Source organism: Elgaria multicarinata, chromosome 8, assembly GCF_023053635.1.
Source record: "Elgaria multicarinata webbii isolate HBS135686 ecotype San Diego chromosome 8, rElgMul1.1.pri, whole genome shotgun sequence".
Lineage (NCBI taxonomy): Eukaryota > Metazoa > Chordata > Lepidosauria > Squamata > Anguidae > Elgaria > Elgaria multicarinata.
The window spans coordinates 6,464,685-6,486,355 of NC_086178.1; the positions used below are offsets into that span (position 1 = coordinate 6,464,685).

At 48.0% G+C, this 21,671-nt stretch overlaps 1 protein-coding gene across 1 annotated transcript in view; it reads left to right on the top strand.

The window, feature by feature from the left end:
* DIS3L2 (DIS3 like 3'-5' exoribonuclease 2) overlaps positions 1-21,671 on the top strand; it is a 316,408-nt gene that overhangs the window by 151,848 nt on the left and 142,889 nt on the right. The window contains exon 10 of the mRNA XM_063131760.1: positions 9,205-9,378. Coding sequence (XP_062987830.1) covers positions 9,205-9,378 — 174 coding nt within the window. The remainder of the gene's footprint in view (positions 1-9,204; positions 9,379-21,671) is intronic.

A 21,671-nucleotide genomic window follows, 5' to 3' on the forward strand; every position in this document is an offset into this window, starting at 1 on the left:
CCTGGCGGCGGAGAGCAGTCGAGGGCTGTGTGCTCCCGCTGGTGACTGGCTGAGCTGCTGGGATTTGCGGGCGGAGAGAAATGTCGACCGGTGCCCTGTTTGCCAGGTGCAGCGGCCTACGGGGTCTTGTCCGGCACGAGGCGGTCCGGGGATTTGCAGGAGGTGTGTGGAGCCCTCCAAGAGGGCTCTGAGCCATCTCCTCTCCCCAGCCTTCCTCCATCTTTCCCCGCTGTGCTCCAGATGTTTAGTCTCCATTGCTGAGCGGTAGAGTTTATGGAGCTGTGACTGCCGTGGTTGAATCCTCCAAGGATGAAGGCGATTTTCGCATCCCTCTCTCCTCTGCTAAGCACGAGCACTAGAACCGGGATTAAACACCGTCAAGGCAGCCGACACGTGGCCTCATTACAGAGCTGGCGGCTGCGTTCATGTCCCTTTGCCCAGGCCCAGTTGCATTGATGCTGCAATCCTATGCACTTCTTCTGGGAACCGAGTCCCATAGAGTTCAGTGGGTTCTCATAGAGTTCAGAAGAGTCCCGTAGAGTTCAGTGGGATCTCATAGAGTTCAGAAGAGTCCAGTAGAGTTCAGTGGGATCACATACAGTTCAGAAGAGTCCCATAGAGTTCAGTGGGATCTCAAAGAATTCAGAAGAGTCTCATAGAGTTCAGTGGGATCTCATAGAGTTCAGAAGAGTCCCATAGAGTTCAGTGGGATCTCATAGAGTTCAGAAGAGTCCCATAGAGTTCAGTGGGATCTCATAGAGTTCAGAAGAGTCCCATAGAGTTCAGTGGGATGTCATACAGTTCAGAAGAGTCCCATAGAGTTCAGTGGGATCTCAAAGAATTCAGAAGAGTCCCATAGAGTTCAGTGGGATCTAATAGAGTTCAGAAGAGTCCCATAGAGTTCAGTGGGATCTCATACAGTTCAGAAGTGTCCCATAGAGTTCAGTGGGATCTCAAAGAATTCAGAAGAGTCTCATAGAGTTCAGTGGGATCTCATAGAGTTCAGAAGAGTCCCGTAGAGTTCAGTGGAATCTCATAGAGTTCAGAAGAGTCCCATAGAGTTCAGTGGGATCTCATAGAGTTCAGAAGAGTCCCGTAGAGTTCAGTGGGATCTCATAGAGTTCAGAAAAGTCCCGTAGAGTTCAGTGGGATCTCATAGAGTTCAGAAGAGTCCCGTAGAGTTCAGTGGGATCTAATAGAGTTCAGAAGAGTCCTGTAGAGTTCAGTGGGATCTAATAGAGTTCAGAAAAGTCCTATAGAGTTCAGTGGGATCTAATAGGGTTCAGAAAAGTCCCGTAGAGTTCAGTGGGTTCTCATAGAGTTCAGAAGAGTCACATAGAGTTCAGTGGGATCTCATAGAGTTCAGAAGAGTCCCGTAGAGTTCAGTGGGATCTAATAGAGTTCAGAAAAGTCCTATAGAGTTCAGTGGGATCTCATAGAGTTCAGAAGAGTCCCGTAGAGTTCAGTGGGTTCTCATAGAGTTCAGAAGAGTCCCGTGGAGTTCAGTGGGATCTCATAGAGTTCAGAAGAGTCCCGTAGAGTTCAGTGGGATCTCATAGAGTTCAGAAGAGTCCCATAGAGTTCAGAAGAGTCCCATAGAGTTCAGTGGGATCTCATAGAATTCAGGAGTCCCATAGAGTTCAGGGGGATCTCATAGAATTCAGGAGTCCCATAGAGTTCAGTGGGATCTCATAGAGTTCAGAAAAGTCCTATAGAGTTCAGTGGGATCTAATAGGGTTCAGAAAAGTCCCGTAGAGTTCAGTGGGTTCTCATAGAGTTCAGAAGAGTCACATAGAGTTCAGTGGGATCTCATAGAGTTCAGAAGAGTCCCATAGAGTTCAGTGGGATCTCATAGAGTTCAGAAGAGTCCCGTAGAGTTCAGTGGGATCTCATAGAGTTCAGAAGAGTCACATAGAGTTCAGTGGGATCTCATAGAGTTCAGAAGAGTCCTATAGAGTTCAGTGGGATCTCATAGAGTTCAGAAGAGTCCCGTAGAGTTCAGTGGGTTCTCATAGAGTTCAGAAGAGTCCCGTGGAGTTCAGTGGGATCTCATAGAGTTCAGAAGAGTCCCGTAGAGTTCAGTGGGATCTCATAGAGTTCAGAAGAGTCCCATAGAGTTCAGTGGGATCTCATAGAGTTCAGAAGAGTCCCATAGAGTTCAGTGGGATCTCATAGAATTCAGGAGTCCCATAGAGTTCAGGGGGATCTCATAGAATTCAGGAGTCCCATAGAGTTCAGTGGGATCTCATAGAGTTCAGAAGAGTCCCATAGAGTTCAGTGGGATCTCATAGAGTTCAGAAGTCCCATAGAGTTCAGTGGGATCTCATAGAGTTCAGTGGAATCTCATAGAATTCAGAAGAGTCCCATAGAGTTCAGTGGGATCTCATAGAGTTCAGAAGAGTCCCGTAGAGTTCAGTGGGATCTCATAGAGTTCAGAAGAGTCCCATAGAGTTCAGTGGGATCTCGTAGAATTCAGGAGTCCCATAGAGTTCAGTGGGATCTCATAGAGTTCAGAAGAGTCCCATAGAGTTCAGTGGGACCTAATAGAGTTCAGAAAAGTCCTATAGAGTTCAGTGGGATCTAATAGAGTGCAGAGAAGTCCCATAGAGTTCAGTTTGTATCACAGCTTTCCTCATCCTGGTGCCTTCCAGATGTTTTGGACATCATGTCCCATCAGCTCCAGCCAGCAGGACCCATGGTTAGGAACTCTGGGAATTATATTCCAAAACATCTGGAGGGCACCAGCTTGGAGAAGGCTGGTGTATAGGATTGCACAGTAAGTGGGGCAGAAAGCGGACGAGGGACGCTCAACCCCCTAAGTGCACACCCCCATCCTAGCCTAACTAATCAGAGCTCAGGGAAATGGAGGGCTCCGCTCACGGAAGCTGCCTCCAACCTGATTTTGGGGGACCCCCTCTCCCACCCAGACCACAGCTCACCCTCCTCATGGGGGCGGGGGGCTCCTGACTCTCTGTGTAGCTTTTTCAGGGGGGCTGGGGGGGCTGCTGTAGGACGGAGAAGCCCACTTCCATCAGCGCAGCTGCTCCAGTGTAAACCTGGATCCACCCCGTTGCCAGTGCAAGGGGGATGAATTGCTGGACCCTGGCGAGAGGCCTTTGTACGGAACGGCTCTGCTTGGCTACTCAGCGCTGCGCCTGGGGACCTCCTCGTTTCCTGTAACTTGATACGCCCTCGTTTGTCTCGGAGATCTCCCCAACAAGTTAATGATAGAATAATTTTATTTTAAAATGACTCATAATTATTGTCGACCCAGACGGCTCTACGTATTCCGTTTTCTTCCAAGAACCAGCCGTGCCTGTCTGCCTGTCTCTCTCTCACTCCTCTGTTCCTCTGACACCAGCTTCCCCAATCTAGTCTCCCCAAGATGTTTTGGACTACACCTCCTAGCATTCCTGACCATGCTGGCAGGGGCTGATGGGACTTGAAGTCCAAAACATCTGGAGGGCACCAGGGTGGAGGGAGGCTGGCTGACACACAGGCTGCGCAATGTCAAGGCTCTCGGCCTGTTATGGCCCCATCCCGTTTTATTTGCGAGTCCTGTGGGGTGATGGGGGAAGTCCCAAACGGTTTCACTGCTGGCAGCCCTTTCCCCAGACCGTTGTGGGTATTTCTGAGGCCTGCCAGAGTCCATTGAAGTCTGAGTGGGCTGGGAAAACGCTTGCACAACTGCATCTGCATGGCTTCTCCACTCCTTGGATTCATCATCATCATCATCGCCTAGAACCCGGGGCCATCCCATGAAACTGATTGCCTAGAACCCGGGGTCATCCCATGAAGCTGATTGGTGGGAGATGCAGGACAAATAAAAGGAAGGACTTCTTCACACAGCGCAGAGTTAAATTATGGAACTCGCTACCAGAAGATTGGCCACCAATTTGGATGGCTTTAAAAGGAGGTTGGATGAATTGCTGGAGGAGAAGCCTATCCATGGCTACTAGCCCTGATGGTTGTGTGCTATCTCCAGTATTCAAGGCAGTAAGCCTGTGTGCACCAGTTGCTGGGGAACATGGGTGGGAGGGTGCTGTTGCACCAGGTCCTGCTTGTTCATCCCTGGCCGACAGCTGGTTGGCCCCTGTGTGAACAGAGTGCTGGACTAGATGGAGCCTTGGTCTGATCCAGCATCAGGGCACTTCTTATGTTCTTATCATCATCATCATCATCATCATCATCATCATCAATTTCTTACCCACCTCTCCCTCAATCAAGGCGGGGAACAACATTGAATACAAAAACGGCAGAGAGACTGGTAGGTAGGAGAACAGGAAAAGAGGATGGGATGCAGACCTGGGGTGCAGGTGGGGAGGCACAGAGAGTGAGGATATGTTATGGGGCGCAGAGAGGAGGAAGGAGGGAGGGAAGGAGGGAGGGTTAACAGAGAGAGGGGCTCGGAGAGGCCTGTGGTCAGGCAGCGAACTGGGCTCATGCCGTGGTGAATGTAGCCCTGTGGCCCCTCTCGCTGCCCTATTTCTGGACTGTTTTCAAAGGCAGCCCCGCTCTAGTGCATTGCAGCCATCCCCAACGGGAGGCAGCCAGAGTGTGAATTATGGTCAAAAGGCATTAAAGGACCAGGCTCCTCTGAGCATCTGCTGCGTCTCTGAGTTGACAATACACTGAGTCCTTCCATACACAAATTAGTTTCTGGCTTCCCCCAAGTTTTCTACATTCAGCACTATAATTTAAGTAGTCGAGGGGCAGGAGGAGTTTGGGGAGGCATTTTGTGGTTGCTGTTGTTAAAAATTGGGAGGCAAAAATCCACTGTAAATAAATCCAGCAATCTACAAGTAAATCCTGACCAGACCCTCAACTGCTGGTCTATATTCCTATGATGGTACATTATCTCGGAGTGAGGCCGGCGCAGGATGGCTAGATGTCCTGAGAATCAGGCTGGCCAAGAGCAGGGCCTCAGGAGTGGGCAGAGGATCCCTGGGATGCTCTTGGTGATCCTGGGCCTGGATGTGGGGCGGCACAGAGCGCTTCATTGGCACCCCTGCAACATTGCTGTCCCCAACTCGGTGCGGGGAGAAATTTGTCCAGTCTGCACTTTTATGCGAATTGAGCAAACTTGCTCCACCTGCACGATCCGGAACACAGTTAAACATCAGAAACGAGAAGGATCTTGGAATGGTTGTAGATCACAAGCTGAATATGAGCCAACGGTGCGATATGGCTGCAAGAAAGGCCAATGCTATTTTGGGCTGCATTAATAGAAGTATAGCTTCCAAATCACGTGATGTACTGGTTCCTCTCTATTCAGCCCTGGTCAGGCCTCATCTAGAGTATTGCGTCCAGTTCTGGTCTCCACAATTCAAGAAGGACGCAGACAGGCTGGAGCGTGTTCAGAGGAGGGCAGCCAGGATGATCAGGGGTCTGGAAACAAAGCTGAGTATGAGCCAACAGTGCGATAGGGCTGCAAGAAAGGCAAATGCTATTTTGGGCTGCATTAATTGAAGTATAGCTTCCAAATCGCATGAGGTCCTGGTTCCTCTCTATTCGGCCCTGGTTAGGCCTCATCTAGAGTATTGCGTCCAGTTCTGGGCTCCACAATTCAAGAAGGATACAGACAAGCTGGAGCGTGTTCAGAGGAGGGCAACCAGGATGATCAGGGGCCTGGAAACAAAGCCCTATGAAGAGAGACTGAAAGAACTGGGCCTGTTTAGCCTGGAGAAGAGAAGATTGAGGGGAGACATGATAGCACTCTTCCAATACTTAAAAGGTTGTCACACAGAGGAGGGCCAAGATCTCTTCTCCATCCTCCCAGAGTGCAGGACACGGAATAACAGGCTCAAGTTACAGGAAGCCAGATTCCAGCTGGACATCAAGAAAAACGTCCTGTTAGAGCAGTACGACAATGGAATCAGTTACCTAGGGAGGTTGTGGGCTCTCCCACACTCGAGGCCTTCAAGAGGCAGCTGGACAACCATCTGTCAGGGATGCTTTAGGGTGGATTCCTGCATTGAGCAGGGGGTTGGACTCGATGGCCTTGTAGGCTCCTTCCAACTCTGCTATTCTATGATTCTATGATCAACCCCCGCACTTTTCAAAAGCTTACGATCAAAGTTTGCATGGCAAAAAATTAATACAGAAATGGGTATAGTCTAGAAATGTGTATATATTTCAGAGAAGTGCTTATCAGAGTGCTTTATCTTAAGGGACGTTGCCTACAAAAATCCATATAACTTTTTTTTTTATAAAAATGCATACTTTTGAGAAATGCATGCACCTTTTTTGTGTGGGTTTTAAAACAACAACAACAACGTGCAAACTGGTGCAGAGATGTTATGGAATGAACTTAACTTTGAGCCAACGAGAGAAATCAAACATCGCTGATATTTCCAACCCTCTCACCAAGTTTGTCTTTTCAGTTGGGAAGAGCCAGGCAGGCCAGGCCTCGTCCAAGAACTGGCTGTGCCTTCTGAGGATGTGCGAGCGAACCATACTGTGAGCTGGACAGCCTGGTCTCATCCCCGTCTGATGTAGGGGGAAATCTTTTGTTGGCCCCAAGTGCAAAGAAAACTTGGGTTTGTGGCCATCCCTAAGGCAGGGGTCCCCAACAAGCTGGAGCGCGTTCAGAGGAGGGCAACCAGGATGATCAGGGGTCTGGAAACAAAGCCCTATGAAGAGAGACTGAAAGAACTGGGCATGTTTAGCCTGGAGAAGAGAAGATGGAGGGGAGACATGAGAGCACTCTTCAAATACTTAAAAGGTTGTCACACAGAGGAGGGCCAGGATCTCTTCTCGATCCTCCCAGAGTGCAGGACACGGAATAACGGGCTCAAGTTACAGGAAGCCAGATTCCGGCTGGACATCAGGAAAAACTCCCTGACTGTTAGAGCAGTACGACAGTGGAACCAGTTACCTAGGGAGGTTGTGGGCTCTCCCACCCTAGAGGCCTTCAAGAGGCAGTTGGACAACCATCTGTCAGGGATGCTTTAGGGTGGATTCCTGCATTGAGCAGGGGGTTGGACTCGATGGCCTTGTAGGCCCCTTCCAACTCTGCTATTCTATGATTCTATGGTTCTGTGATTTGGGAATGTGAGAAACTGCTGTGGGCACTGCTACAAAATGCCTAATTTATTTTTATTTTATATATTTATTACATTTATCTACCACCCCATAGCCAAAGCTCGCTGGGTGGTTTACAAAGGTTAAAAACAGAGCATTAAAAACAAATACACAAAAATTTAGAACTGACAAAAGCATAAAAACTGCAATATCCATTTAAAACAAATAATCAGTGGATTGCTACTTTGGAAGCTACTTGTCACATCTATGGATCTAAGGTTGCATCCGATTCAGCAAAGACTTCGGTTTCATATCTATAGGTCACCACAATGTCTCTTGAATAAGAGATTGTCTAATTTGGGTAATTGCTGGCATTACGACACAGTTGATGCTTCTTGTAAACATACATTTTGGCAATGTCCAGTAGTTGCTTCTTTTGTGGAGGAGGTTATTACACAGATAAATGTTGTACTGGAACAGGCTTTAATATTCACTGATGTACATGCTCTCTCAAATTATTTAAGTGTTGGACTGGGAGTCGAGAGATCCGGGTTCTAGTCCCCACTCAGCCATGGAAACCTCCTGGGTGACTTTGGGCCAGTCACACACTCTCAGCCCAACCCACCTCACAGGGTTGTTGTTGTGAGGATTAAATGGAGAGGAGGGTTATGTATGCCGCCTTGGGTTCCTTGGAGGAAAAAAGGTGGGATATAAATGCAATAATAAATAAAAATAAAATTAACAAACGGATAGCATACATGGATTCTCCCTTTGGTCAGCTAAAAGGCGGATATTACAACATGGGAAGGATAAACACTCACCGCCTATAATGCAACGGATTGAGGACTTTACAGTGCTTTCAATATTTGAGTGGGTGGCATATAGATGGCACCTTCAAGTGGATACTTATTTGGATACTTGGTCTTCTTTTTTGAAGCCTACATATACTTGCTAGGATATATTTTCTTAAAAATGGAGAAAAATGTCAAATGTTTTTGGGATGCCCATGGGATCCACATTGGGGACTCCTTTGCAAACACTGTTGGAGGTGTTCCTGGGTGCCCCGGACACCACATGGAATCATAGAATAGTAGCTTTGGAAGGGGCCTCTAAGGCCATTGAGTCCAACCCGCTGCACAATGCAGGAATCCACCTCAAAGCATCTGTGACAGATGGTTGTCCAGCTGCCTCTTGAAGGCCTCTAGTGTGGGAGAGCCCACAACCTCCCTAAGTAACTGATTCCATTGTCGTACTGCTCTAAGAGGCAGGAAGTTTTTCCTGATGTCCGGCTGGAATGAGACTTCCTGTATCTTGAGCCCATTCTTCCATGTCCTGCACTCTGGGAGGATCGAGAAGAGATTCTGGCCCTCCTCTATATGACAACCTTTCAAGCACTTGAAGAGTGCTATCCTCAGTCTTCTCTTCTCCACCCCCAGTTCTTTCAGCCTCTTTTGAAGCTAAACACGCGCAGTTCTTGGGGATGCCTGACCTAGAATCATAGAATATTAGAGTTGGAAGGGGCCTATAAGGTCATCGAGTCCAACCCCCTGCTCAATGCAGGAATCCACCTCAAAGCATCCGTGACAGATGATTGTCCAGCTGCCTCTTGAAGACCTCTAGTGTGGGAGAGCCCACAACCTCCCCACGTAACTAATTCCATTGTCGTACTGCTCTAACAGTCAGGACGTTTTTCCTGATGTCCAGCCGGAACCTGGCTTCCTGTAACTTGATCCCGTTATTCCGTGACCTAAGGGAGGTTTCTTACTGAACTCTAGAGAGATCCAGAGTGTTTTACAATTTGTTGCTGTGCCTTCATAACCAGGAGGCCAGCAACAAGTAACTGTGATTAAGTGCTCCATGTGGCTGGGCCAAGGTATTTGAGTCTGAGGTCTTTCCTAGTTAGACCTGGCTCTCTGTTCAATGTAACCCCCACTGCCCCTGGCTGCCCTTTCTCCGTATAGAAAGTGGGGCAAGTTCACGTTGGACTAGCTTTGTCACTGTGCAAGTTTTTGTGCATAGTACTGACCAATAAAAGGTGTATCCTCTTACTCATTCCGTCTGTCTTTTCTCTGGCTTGGTAACAACTGAACCCCCCCGTCCCCCCCCTTACCTCCATTAGGGACTGTAAATTAACTTTTAAACTGCTAAAATGAGTGCGTGCTTCTTTTCCACTTTCCACAGGCAATTGGCCCAAAGTCTCGGGCAGGCTGGCGAAATTGAGCCGGAAACTGAAGGCATCCTGGCGGAATACGGCGTGGATTGCTCAGATTTCTCACCTGAAGTCCTGCAGTGCCTGCCTCAGCACCTCCCCTGGATTATCCCCCCAGAAGAATTTGCCAAGAGAAGAGATTTAAGGTAATTCTCAGCCCTTTTCCTACTGCTTTCACCTCCATTTTCAGGTTGCCTCAGGATGGTATTGAAATGTTCTAGAGTTCTTTGTTAGGGAAAGCCAGGCCCACTTTTTTGCAGTGGGATGGGGCGGGGAATTTTGGGAGTTTATCTTCAAAGGCCTTATGAGGACAGAATGCATCTTTGAGTAAACGACTCAGAACCTGGGAACTTTGGTGTCGTATTATTATTATTATTTGGTCCATAGCTATGAAATATTACCGCTTTTGGAATGAGAGGATGCAAAATGGTTCAGAGAGTACCTTATTTTTTGGGATGGCGACAGAAGGAGGTGTTCACAGTGGCATGGATACCTTTCACCGGGAACATTTAAGAATAAAACTGTCAACTTACTAGAACACGTTTTATGGTGCATGTCTGCCTTCCTTTCTATGGAAAGAAGGAAATATAACGAGGATGATTTGAAGTCTTGGAAATCTTCAGACTTGCTTGCGGGCTTTGGTGGCCCATATGCTTTTCGTACTGAAAGCTGACAGCGGCTTGTACTTCCTCTCTCTTAAACAGCTCTATAAGGGCTGCTTTGCTGGATCAAATCAAAGGTCCATCTGTGGAGTCCACAAATATTGGCTTCATTTGCTCCCCAGCCTCTCTTTGGCGTCACCACAGCCCCACTCCCCTTCCGCAAGGCTTGTGGCATGCAGAATCATAGAATAGCAGAGTTGGAAGGGGCCTACAAGGCCATCGAGTCCAAACTAGGGATGTGCTCCGCTTCTCTTCGGTTCAGAGAAGCAGGAGCAAGGCGGCCTAATTCGCCTCCGGAAAAGGCGGAGGTGAAGAGAGTCAGGGGGGCTGCGGATCGAGGCGAAGAGGATCGCCTCAATCTGGAGCTTCGCCTGCAGGTAAGTGGGGGGGAGGGGGACTCATCTGGCGCTGCCGGTGCCGCCATCCATGCGGCAGTGGCGCCGCCGCCGCCAGGTAAGGGAGCAGGGAGGAGGGACGCTTACCTGTGTCTGTCGCGGGCTTCAATAGAGGCCCCGGTTGAAGGTGGAAGTGAAGGCCGAGGCCTCTTCCGGCTTCAACCGGGGCCTCAATTGAAGCCCGTGATGTATGCAGGTAAGGGGGCAGGGGTGAGGGGCTTATCTTGCGCCACCGTCGCTGCCGCCATCCATGTAGCGACAGCGGCGAAGCCGGATCTCGCTCCGCAGAACGGAGCGGGAGACAGGCGGAGCAGCGCGAAGAGGATCGGGCCCGATCCGGATTTTCCGGATCAGGCCACGAAGCGGATTGGGGGGTCCGTGCACATCCCTAGTCCAAACCCCTGCTCAGTGCAGGAATCCACCCTAGAGCATCCCTATAGAATCAGAGAAGCCTCGCAGCAGAAGTCAGGGGTGTCTCTCCTTTGCACCAGGGTATTGCAAGAGTAAGAAACAGTGGGAGAGGCTCCTGCTATTCCTTAACCAGCCCTCAGCACAAATGAGAGAAGACCTCTCCTCTAGCATAGGCAGAGGACTTGAGAGGAAGGGGGTCTTACTTCCAGTACAGTGGTGGCCAAAACTGTAGACACTTTTTGAAACATGTTTTGCAACTTTGCACGCTTATAGAAAATGTTCTGTTTCACAAAATTCAGATGTTTATGTATCAATTGAAAGAGAATTTAATGCTGAACTCAATACAAAAAATCGGAATGCAAATATCTGCAGTACAAAAAAAAGTTATGTTACTTTAGTCTAAAAACAAACACAGGTGGATTGGAATTGCAAACCCTGCTGGCCAATCACAGTCCTTGTTCTGGGGACCAATCACACGGCAGTAGCTGCGATACATCCTGTTTCAAGTGGAGGAAAGTCCGTTTTGCTGTTTGTTCTGTGACTGAAGCGCAACTGGAGATGGTGTGAATATTCGAAGTATTTCTCAAATTAAAAGTGTAGGTGCGTACATCATAAATAGAGCCATGGCACCAAAGAAAAGAGTTGATTGGACACCCAGGAAAAGAAGCAGGATTGGTTTACAGGTCTTTCAATTGACATATAAACATTTGAATTTCATGAAACAGAACATTTTCTATAAGCATGCAAAGTTGCAAAACATGAAAATTTCAAAAGGTGTCACAATTTTGGCCACCACCTGTAACATTTGGAGAAGGAAAGGTGCAAGAGGTGACTTCTCGGAACTGCAGCAGCAGGAGGGGATGTGGGTGTCTTGGCATTCTTCTTGCCGGAGGCTTGGGGCGCTCTTCCTAGCAGGCTGGCAAATGGCCATTTGGCCCATGTCTCCAGCTGTGCTTGGCAGCAGGCAGCCTTGAAGTGTGGAAGGAGCAGAGAGGAGGTGGATCTGCCTCTGTGTCACGCTGCTCCTTTGTGCTCCCGTCCTCCTAGGAGCGCCCCAAAGCCCCGCTGCGCATGGTGTTAGTGCCGCAGATCGGCCATCCGTGCGCCTTTAGCATTCTGCCCTGCAGAGCCTGGAGCAAGGAGCGCCTTGCAACACACACACAGGGTCCCGGGCCTCGTTCTCACCTTGGGTAGCGTCTGGGAAAGCAACACTTCAGGCTGCAGGATCATTGGATGCTTCTTCTTGTGGGTGCCCAACTCCTCCTTGCATGTAGAAACTTAGCATGTCAAGGAGATGCGTAGGACTAGAGAAGGCTGGATTGAACATTCCCCCCATGGAGGATCATGCGATCCCCACCTGCCTTCTGAACTGGTCCAGCCAGAGAGAGGCAGGTGTTCCGTCTCCAGGGAGGGGATTCCATTGCTGCTGCAGGCAGTGAGATGGAAATGACTCAATCCCCTGCTCTTCAGGCTTCCTTAAATGCTGCTCCCTACTTGTACTACTGAAATCTCCAAGGAAGGAGAAAGGCAGCCTGTTCCATTGCTCGTCAATAGGAAGTTCATCTTAACAATGAGCCTGTGTAATACTCTGCTATCACCAGAGGGTGAAAAATAAAATTGTCGCTTTTTATTTATTTATTTATTGCATTTCTATATCTCCCAACAGCTGAAGCTCTCTGGGCGGTTCATAAAAAATTAAGACCATTCAAAGTATAAAACAACAGTATAAAACCATAATATAAAATACAATATAAAAGCACAACCAGGATAAAATCAGCAATACTGCAGAAGCACAAATTTAAAATACAAATTTTAAACAGCCAAGTTGAAATTACGTTTATAGACTGTTAAAATACTGGGAGAATAAAAAGGCCTTCACCTGCCATCTAAAAGAATATAGTGTAAGTGCCAGGTGAACCTCCTTAGGGAGTTCATTCCACAGCCTGGGTGCCACAGCAGAAAAGACCCTCCTCCTGGTAGCCATCTGCCTCACTTCCTTTGGCAGGGGCTCACGGAGAAGGACCCCTGAGGATGACCTTAGGGTCCGGGCAGGTACAACAGAGGGTCTTGTGGCGCCTTAAAGACGCACAATTTTATTTTGGCAGAAGTTTTCATGGACGCTGTCCACTTCATAAATGCATGAAGTGTTAACCTTAGATTGACATATGTTCTCCCTTATGAGCCTGCCCGTGCTTTGAGATCTTCTGGGGGAGCCCTTCTTTCAGTCCCACCATCTTCACAGGGGCGCTTGGTGGGAACACGGGAGAGGGCCTTCTTGGTGGCTGCTCCAGTGCTCTGGAACTCTCTTCCCAGGGAAACTAGGCTGGCTCCCTCGTTGATGTGCTTTCGGAAGCAGACAAAAACTTCTTTGTTCTGGCAGGCCTTTGACGAATAATCTGGGCCTCTCTATGCTAAGGACTTGTAAAATTGTCGTGTATTTTAAATGTTTACTGTTTTAATATTGTAATATATTTAATATATTTTTAACGTCTGTATGTTTCTTTTCATGGGTTTTAAAATATATGTTTTACATTTTGTAAGGCCACCTTGAGGCCCAGTATTGGCGCCCAGGCGGGATGCAAATATAACAACAACAATAACAACAATAATAATAATCAGCGAGCCGCTCCCCCAGCCACGCGGCTGAGGAGGATGGGATTGGGTGATAGCTGCGCTCCCGGCTTACCTTCCTGGTGGGGTGGTTTGCTCAGCCGCCCGTGTGAGGATGGATGGCCGTGCGGCATTGCTGGCCCTGGCCCAGCCCCCCCCCCAATGAAACGTGAGCCATGTGGCTGAGGAAAATGGGGCAGAGGATCAGGTGGACGATAGCCACGCTCCTGGCCATGTACCTTCCCGGTGGGTGGTGGTCATCATCGTCCGCCCTCTCGCTGCTGCTGCTGCTGGTGTTGGTGCTGTTGCCAGCTTGCCACCCAAAGCTGGCTGCTGCTTCTGTGTAGAGCAGCCAGCCAGCTGGGTCTTTAGCGCACGTGCACGTGCCGGCCAAGAAAAGGGCCAGAGCAGCGCTGGAAGGGGGTGGAGGACACGTTTTTGGCTGCACCGGAAACGCGTCTTCCAAGCCCCTCCCCTGCGCTGCTCTGGGAATTTTCTTGGCCTGCACGATCACACCGGTGAAGAAAAGGGCCAGAATGGTGTGGGGGAGATCCCGGACATTTTAATAAATTATTATATTTCCCCCCGGATGCTGGATTTCATTCCCATTTCTAGACTTGTCCGGTAGAAGCCGGACGTTTGGTCACCCTACCATTATTCCATGTCCTGCGTTCTGGGATGACCGAGAAGAGATCCTGGCCCTCCTCTGTGTAGCAACCTTTCAAATCCTTCTTGAAGACTTGCTATCACGTCTCCCCTCAGCCTTCTCTTATCCAGGCTAAACATGCCCACCAGTTCTTTCAGTCTCTCTTCGTAGGGCTTTGTTTCCAGACCCCTGATCATTCTGGTCGCCCTCCTCTGAACACACTCTAGCTTGTCTGCATCCTTCTGGAAGTGTGGAGCCCAGAACTGGACGCAGTACTCAAGATGAGGCCTAACCAGTGCTGAATAGAGGGGAATAGTTTCCTTTCTGAGATCCTTTTGCATTGAAGAGCATAAAAAGTAGAGCACACGACTTGCTATTAATTTGAATCTAGATTGTCTGGGGAGATTGATTAGAGCCAATATTTCATAACCGAACGAAGCAAACAGCGGGGAAGGCGGGAGGTGACCTGTGTGCCCTGGCAGTAGCTACCATTGCAGAGCTTGGAGGTTGGTATCCAATGTTAGTCCTATTGAGAGTTGATGAATACCGATGAATGGGAGTCATTCATTTCAATAGGTCTACTCTGAGTAGAACTAACATTGGATACTACCTATTGCTTCTTCCTCTCAATGTTTTCACCTGCCACTTCTGTTTCTTCTTTTGGACTCCCTGCTAGCTCTCCTCCCCACTCAAATAATGTCTGTTTTATGGCACAGAGTTCAAGAAAAAAACAAGAGGATCAAAGGAAACTTTGCAATGTAAATTTCTGCCAAGGGTGCAGTGGGGGACGCTGGAGCAGGAAACGTCCAAGCGAATCTAAGAAACCCCGAAGTGACTTCTGTGATTTATTCCAAATGGTTTTTAATTTCATTCGTATCTTTTTGTTTCTCCTCTTTCTGAACTGGGGGAAAGTAACCCAGCCAGGAAAGTCTTCCCATAGTGGGGAGGGGGTGGGGAAGGAAACCCCAAATCCTGGAGAGAGATAGAGAACGAAAAGGGTCATTCTGGACCGAGATGAGCTGCCTTTTCCATATCTCCCATTGTGGGGGTGAGTGTGGAAAAAGCCTCACGTCACTTTTCCTGAGAAGGGCAAAGCTCTTGCTTGAAAGGAGACGGCTTCCACCATCTAACAAAGGGAGAGGTTGTGGAGATCTTTCTCCAATCCTCGCCTTCAATCGCAAGCGAGGCTGGTGACCTCCTCTGGACTGTTGCAAATGTGAAATTTGGCATCTAAATTTGCTAGCTCTCAATTTTCCACTTGCTTTCTGAATCTCTCTCTCTCTTTTATTCTTCCCTCTCTCCATTTCTCTCGCTTTCTCTCGCTTTTCCATCGAGTGTCATCCTGCCAACTTGTGATTTTATAATTATAAACAGGATGTTGTATTCGCTTTTAAGAAGGAATATGAAACTGGAGGTAGAGTTACAAACGGCGCTTTCTCAGCTGCCAAAATAGAAAACAATGAGCTAAAAATACCAAGTGCAGCAAAAGGGTGTTGCGGCAAGGAATTCTAAAGGATCCCTGAGACGGATCCTTGGATCCTTGCTGTCCGAAGCGGGAGTCTGTTCTTAGCAGCCCTGAAAACTGTCTCTGAAAGGTAATGAGGTCCTGGCTGGGAACACGAGGCCTGCACCTGAAACAAACACACAAACAAACAAACAAACATCGTAGCCTGAGTGGCTTGGGCCCCGGAGGAAAGCTCTTCTGAAATCTGCATTTCGTAGTTAATGAGCATGCTGCGTCCCTGTGGGCAGAGTTAATTAAATGTTGCTTTCCTAGATGGGCTTCTCCAAGGAGATCCCCTATGGCTCAGAGGAGTTTTGTTCCTTCCCCCATACTTCCGTGCTGGGGAAACAGGACTCTTGATTCTGGGGAGACCCAAGTTGAATGAGTGTAGCGGCTAGGAGGAACGTGAATGGTGAGATGATTTCGATCTGGGCCGAGCCACAAACGCACTAGCTGGCCTCCGTTTCTCAGCCCCAGGCCCTTATCTGTATGGGGATCGTGCTGACCAGGATTATTACACTAAAGCACATGCGAAGCGCTTATAAAGGCTCTACGGGAATGTTGGAACAATTGCTGGAACAATTGCTGGAATCTTGAATGTTGCATGTGCAGTCAGGGTTCTCCTAGGTACCTCTGAAAGAGGAATGCTCAGCATATGCAAAGAATCTCACCCCTGCTCCCCCTCAATCAGAAAAGAGGCTTTTTTAAAATGGCGACTGTTGCGGCTATACAGCGCCAAAAGGCTCAAAATTAGCAGACTAATTTTCACGATTTGGGCATTCCGTAGCTGCTGCGGATGACATTTTTTAATATTTAATATTATTTTTCAATGCCCAGGGGGTGTGCTGCTGCCAGGGGTGGGGGTGTCTGGAGGGGCAAAAATGGGCCCAGGATCTCCTATAGTTTCCCACTTCTGTCCTAAGCCCTGAAAGGCTTTAAATATTGAAACCAGCATATTTAATTGGGCCCAGAAATGGACTTGGTTGCTCATGCAGCTATCCGAGAGCACCTGCTTCATAGCACCAGCATACCCAGCCTCGATTAGCAGTCTGGCCCCCATGTTCTGAATGATCCCACCATTTTCAAACCGTCTTCAAAGGCAGGCCCATATGGAGCACATTACAGTAGTCTAACCTGGAGGTTGCCAGATCACCAAAGCCAGGTTACCTCGGTCCAGGTAGGATTGCAGCTGGCGCGCTAGCCTGTACTAGAGAAAGGCAGTCCCTGGCATAGAAGCAGTGATCAAGCACACTTTTATTGGTATAACTTGATTTTAAGCATTTTTATTCTTTTGTCTTTTGATCTCCCCCCCCCCCTTTAGAGTTCACTGCTTGGGAATCTTTTTAGATACAGAACACTTTATAAAAGTTGTAGGTAAATAAAACCATCTGTGCCTCCAGTGACAAAGACGGATCCTGGGGCATGTGAACCTCTTCCTTCAATGGAATAGACCTCGTCTACTCGAACTGCGGGAATTTCAGCAGCAGGACCTTGACGGTGTTCGCCACCTGTTCATAACGCATGTGCCACTGCTGTTTTATTTGGGGGAAAGTGTCGAGCTGGGGCCTTCCACACCCCTAAAAGCAGTTCACTATATGGCGAGGCAAGGCAGCATTTAAAGGATCTGAAGTGGAGATGTAGTTGGTGAGCGATGAGGTTCCATGCTTTGATGCTACTATACTGCTGAGTGGAAAGGACATGTCGAAATCTTGATGTCTGGCCATTCAGATGCAGGATGAGGGGTTAAGCGGACTGAGCTGCAATTTTTTGTGGGTTCCAAGATTTGGCGGTGAGTGGCTCTCTGTATCTCCCTGAAATTACAAGCGGAAGCTGCCCCAGGGGCCGTCGCCTTCTTGGCTTGAGTAGAGCAAGCAGGCAGCAGGACGCTTTGCCTTCTTTTTGTTCTGTTCTAGAGATGGAGGTGCTGTTCTTAGCACTGTTTGTAACTGGAAACCCTGGGTAACGGGCCGGTCCCTGCACCGTCGTGCGGCCTGCTGCCAACTATTTTCCTGTCGTTCTTGAGGCATGGTGCTGATAGCTGTGAGGATTAGCAAAGCTTGTAGTCAAGGCGTGTTGGCCGACAAAATTGGAGGCAGAGGGACGGATATGGACGCTCTCCGCAGCAGGCGCTTTGGGAGCTGGGAGGGAGGGAGTGCATCTCCTGGGGATGGAGGGTTCTCTGCAGCAGGTGGAAGGTGCAAGTCGGATCACTGAACTGAATTGCCCGTTCCCTGGAGACAGTCCACACCGCAAACTGATGCCGACTCCAGGAACAACGAAACCTGTATTCCTAGAACAGGATGTGAAGAAATGTGCAGGGAACTGATAAGTGTGGGGCAGGGGCAAGCAGGATGGCAAACCTGTCTACTGTCATTCGGAGCCTGTTGACCAACTGAGGTGCACCAAACTACAAATTAATGGGCCTCAAGCAATTCCTTGCTATTGAAGGCAAGGAGGATGCAGGGGCGAGGGATCTCTCTGGCTGGTTGAAGTGTCTTTACAGAGGAATAGATTAGTATGTGAGCAGTGGGAATGAGTCTTCTCTTTGCTACTAGCCAAAAGAAGCCGTAGCTCAGTAGTAGAATCATAGAATAGTAGAATTGGAAGGGGCCTATAAAGCCATTGAGTCCAACCCCAAGCTCAATGCAGGAATCCACGACAATGGAACCAATGACCTAGGGAGGTTGTGGGCTCTCCAACACGAGAGGCCTTCAAGAGGCAGCTGGACAACCGTCTGTCAGGGATGCTTTAGGGTGGATTCCTGCACTGAGCAGGGGGTTGGACTCGATGGCCTTTTAGGCCCCTTCCAACTCTACTATTCTATGATTCTATGGTGCTGGGCTCTGCTGCCTGCCTGAAGTTCACACACCCTCACACAGCCCGGCCTCCTCCTCTCCAGCTCTGGATTTCAGGTCTTCCTCTAAATAAGCTCCCTCAGGCCGGTTTTCTCTTTTCCCATCTCTGAGCACTGCTTCCATCAGCGAACAACCATCTACTCCCCATGACTCCAGCTAACCCTGACAGTCTTCTCACTAACTTTTTTAAATCTCCTGGAGGTCAATCATGTTCCTTATGGAACTTCTAACTGCCGGACATCTTTGTTGGCCCATTTGATAACCCATTATAACAAAGGTATCTCTCCCCACCCCCCAACCTGACATTTTAAGCTCAGTCTGAAGCCTAAGCCACCGTTACCAAGGTAACCAGTACCCAGTAACAAAGCTAGGCCTCTGGCCCTACTCAGTTACATTACAACATCACGGGGCTCACAAAGTAAATAAACATAGCAAAACATAAGCCAACAGGTAAAAAAATTAGTGTTTCTTCACACTCCAAAGCAAGTAGACGATGGATTGGTTCCTGTTCTCAAACGAAAACGGGAGTTTCCCAGACCTAAGATGCGTCTAGTTTTCCAATAAGGAGCTCAGCGAGGTCTTCGGGGTGATTCCAAGGATCTAAAAATACCCTTTCCATCTAATTTTTAAAATGCCAGCCCTCTTGAGTTGAGAGAACAAGTGCATGGAAGGTTTGTTGTTGGGACGAATTCCACCCTGGCTGTCAACCGCTTGTGTCGGCTCACAATGAGGAGAGAAATGAGACCAGCTTAAAGATGTAGGTGTCTAGACATGTAGTCACCCTTTACTGTTAAGTATTCTGGTGATTCCTCGTTAAAGTTTCGACGAGACCCACAAAATCTGAATGTGACTAAACAATTGGAAATAATTGAGCTCTCCCTCCTAATGGCTGTCCGTTGTTGCTGATATGCAATAGCCCTGTAAAAGTTTATATTTTGCAGTTTGTCTGTGCGAAAAGATAGTTGCCCAGCGAAGGGTTTACACTCTGGTTTAATGCGTAACATGGCGTCTCACCTGTCCTCCGAAAGGTCAGAATGAAAGTGACCATGTGTGTTCAGGACACGATTCTATGCTTCAAGTTGAAATACCCCCCACAGCTATTTTCAGTGGAGGTGAAATTTGTAGTTAGCGTTCAAGACACAATTCTGTGTTTCGAGTTCCAACCCAATTTGACGGAAGGGGCCGTGGCTTAGTGGGAGAGCACATGTTTTGCCCCCGGGTAGAGATAAAATTTATATTTAAGTTAAAATTAAGTGTTAAAATACTGAGAGAATAAAAAGGTCTTCAGCTGGCGACGAAAGGAGTACAGTGTGGGTGCCAGGCGGACCTCTCTGGGGAGCTCATTCCACAACCGGGGTGCCACAGCGGAGAAGGCCCTGCTCCTAGTAGCCACCTGCCTCACCTCCTTTGGCAGGGGCTCACGGAGAAGGGCCCCTGTGGATGATCTTAAGGTCCGGGCAGGCACATATGGGAGGAGGCGTTCCTTCAAATAACCTGACCCCATACCGTCTAGGGCTTTAAAGCACTTGCGTTTCTAATGCCTATTCTCCCCAGTTTGGAAAGACCTTTTTGGAACGCTCTGTTTCCTTTTTGTTTTAACCGCTCCAAGCAATTTGGTATCATCATCAAACTGATCCACTTCAGTACTCATCCCTAATGCTAGATCGTTTATGAACAAGTTTAAAAGCAGTGGCCTAAGTATAAATCGTGGATGGGAGGGATGGAACTGTTTTCATCACTCCGTTGCTAGAATTGACTATTTATTTCTACTCTCTAATTTCTGTTCTTTAACCAGTTACATATCCATAAGAGAATCTCTCCTCTTATTCCATGACTGTTAGGTTTGCTCAGGTGTCTTTATATATCATTTTGTGCCTGGAGGAACATTCCACCATGTGAGCCTGCAGCCCTGACACAGTTTGACCACCTTCGTATGTGCTGTAAACCACTCAGGTTTATATGTGAAGATGAGAAGAGCAGAGAGTGCAGGAGAAATAATTTATATTTAATAAACCTTATTAAGCAGATAACCTGTTACTTTGACAGGCTTCTACTTCCTGACTATAAGTCCATAGAAATGTGGCTTTTCTTATGCTGAGAAGGACTCAGTCACTTTACACTTAATGTAGTTCCTTTCTAAATAGATGCTCGTAGACTATATTTTAAACATGTATTAACCACAAGCAAGCATATTTAGAGCAACTATAGAAAGGAATTTGTTGACAAGGGTACAGGAAAAGAACACAAGACAAAACACATTGCATACATTCTCAATTCAGATTTCTGCAAGGATAGATTACTTCCTGCCAGGAGTAATCCTCCATTTACTTTTACATAGAATCAAAGAATCAAAGGATCATAGAATAGTAGAGTTGGAAGAGGTCTCTAAGGCCATCGAGACCAACCCCCTGCTCAGTGCAGGAACCCACTCTAAAGCATCCCTGACAGATGGTTGTCCAGCTGCCTCTTGAAGGCCTCTAGTGTGGGAGAGCCCACAATCTCCCTAGGTAACTGGTTCCATTGTCGTACTGCTCTAACAGGAAGTTTTTCCTGATGTCCAGCCGGAATCTGGCTTCCTGTAACTTGAGCCCAGACATTATTCCATGTCCTGCACTCTGGGAGGATCGAGAAGAGATCCTGGCCCTCCTCTGTGTGACAACCTTTCAAGTATTTGAAGAGTGCTATCATGTCTCCCCTCAATCTTCTCTTCTCCAGGCTAAACAGGCCCAGTTCTTTCAGTCTCTCTTCATAGGGCTCTGCTTCCAGACCCCTGATCATCCTGGCTGCCCTCCTCTGAACACGCTCCAGCTTGTCTGCATCCTTCTTGAATTGTGGAGCCCAGAACTGGACGCAATACTCTAGATGAGGCCTAACCAGGGCCGAATAGAGAGGAACCAGTACCTCACGTGATTTGGAAGCTATACTTCTATGAATGCAGCCCAAAATAGCACTTGCCGTTCTTGCAGCCATATCGCACTGTTGGCTCCTATTCAGCTTGTGATCTACAACAATTCCAAGATCCTTCTCGTTTGTAGTATTGCTGAGCCAAGTACACTTGAACATGATCTGTGATGTGATTGCTTACTGTATTCTGATCGACTACTGCACTCTGTTAATCCTGCCTCTGCATATTTATTGATATTTGATAACGTTTTGTTTTTACATGTGCAGTTCTATAGAAATTTCCCAACTTGTCCTTTGTGGTTTTGACCTGTCTGGGGCATGAACCTTATTGAGCAAGAATGTTTCTCGTAATGTTCTCTTTCCTCCTGGTCAGGTTTCCTGCTAGTAATAGGTCAAAAGGAAATTTTGGTTCAAACAGCCATAGCTGTGCCTTTTTGATATACCTGAAGTGA